The sequence below is a fragment of the Austrofundulus limnaeus genome, unplaced genomic scaffold, assembly GCF_001266775.1.
Source record: "Austrofundulus limnaeus strain Quisiro unplaced genomic scaffold, Austrofundulus_limnaeus-1.0 Scaffold3, whole genome shotgun sequence".
NCBI lineage: Eukaryota > Metazoa > Chordata > Actinopteri > Cyprinodontiformes > Rivulidae > Austrofundulus > Austrofundulus limnaeus.
Window position 1 is genome coordinate 5884821 of NW_013952405.1, and position 1484 is coordinate 5886304.

General features: G+C 37.2%; 1 protein-coding gene across 1 annotated transcript in view; it reads left to right on the forward strand.

The window, feature by feature from the left end:
- Positions 1-707: 707 nt before the first annotated feature.
- Positions 708-1484, forward strand: part of zgc:158263 (ceramide kinase family protein) — a gene marked incomplete in the record, with an annotated part of 5566 nt that continues 4789 nt past the window's right edge. Inside the window, 1 exon segment of the mRNA XM_014019363.1 lies at positions 708-1041. Coding sequence (XP_013874817.1) covers positions 870-1041 — 172 coding nt within the window.

Consider the following 1484-nt stretch of genomic DNA (forward strand, 5'->3'; position numbering starts at 1 on the left):
CATTTTTTACATCCTCTCGTGTGAACTTAATATATTCATCCACAGAGTTGATGTGATCAGTGAAATGTTGGACTTCATGGGCTTTCATTTTAACAGCGATAGATTAATTATGTGTACGAGTAAAGAGATTACACAGCTGAGAGCTGGGGTCAAGGATTACGTTTCTGCTGAAATCCAATTTCAATTGCTTGACAAAAAATATCTAATAACACTGGAGCAACAAATTTGATAGATTTTAGATAAATTAGATAAACTTGATATTTTCTCAAAACCTTTAGACACAATGAAACTGTCTAAGGGTTTAAAAAAGAAAGGATGTCAAAAATGATATGACTCACTTTAACAGTTGCACATTAAATTTCACAAGGACTTCGATGCCGCAGCTCATCTTGTTTGGTAACAAATCGTACAAAGTTTTATGAAACACAATTCAAAACTGACATATTATTTTTACACACAGAAAAATATACTATTTATTAATTTTATTTGTTGTGATATTTTTAATGATTGTGCCTTGGTTCATGAGGAAAATTCTCAAACATTCAAAGTAAACTTCCTCAGTCCTTCAGGTAAACCTCCATCCAATCAGCTGCAACATGCAAATCCAGCAGGTGTCGTAAGGTGTGGGGAGGGAGCAGATCGGAGGGGATATTTTTAGAATAAACACCCGCTGTCAAGTGTGTCGACAACAGTTTTTACCTGAATGTGTTTTACGAAGACAAACTAAAAGGGTTCAGAGGAAAACTTCCACATGTCCTAAACAAACAGAAGGACTTGGACAAACTGTTGACTGAGGACTTGGGGACCTCCATTTGTTTTTCTTTTCCTCTCAGAAATGTAAAAGTTATGGGTGTAAAACGTGAACAGGAATGTGCTTTGGGACGTGGTATCATTGGGAAGAAAAGCATTCTGTTGAGATGGAGACCGACCTGAGGCTGGAGTCGAGTCTGTGGGTCGGAAACAAGAGATACCTGGCTGTCCTGACAGGCTGGCATTTCAGATGGACCGAGGCAGATAAGAAGAGCCGCGACAAGAGAACAGGTGAGTGAAGCAGGAGCTGTATGACACTGGAGTTAAACMAGCTAAACACACACAAACACACACATTACACACACACACACAAAAAACATACAGTCACTGCATTTTATTTGTCGAGTTATTCATGACTTTTTAAACAGCAAATAAAAACAAACAGAAAATATATATAATTTAAAGATAGCATTACAATATCCTTCCCTTTAAGAGATGACAATTTCCACACTTTATTTAGTTCTTAATTTACAAATGATCACAATAAAAAAGTTTTTGTTCCAATTTTTTGTCAACTTCATTGTGCGAGGTCTTTCATAAACTGCATGCAGAAAACGTGAAGAACAAGTTGAACAGCACCAACAAGACTCCTGAGAAACCGTTTACACAAAACACAAGCTGGAAAATAACACACACACACACACACACACACACACACACACACACACACACAC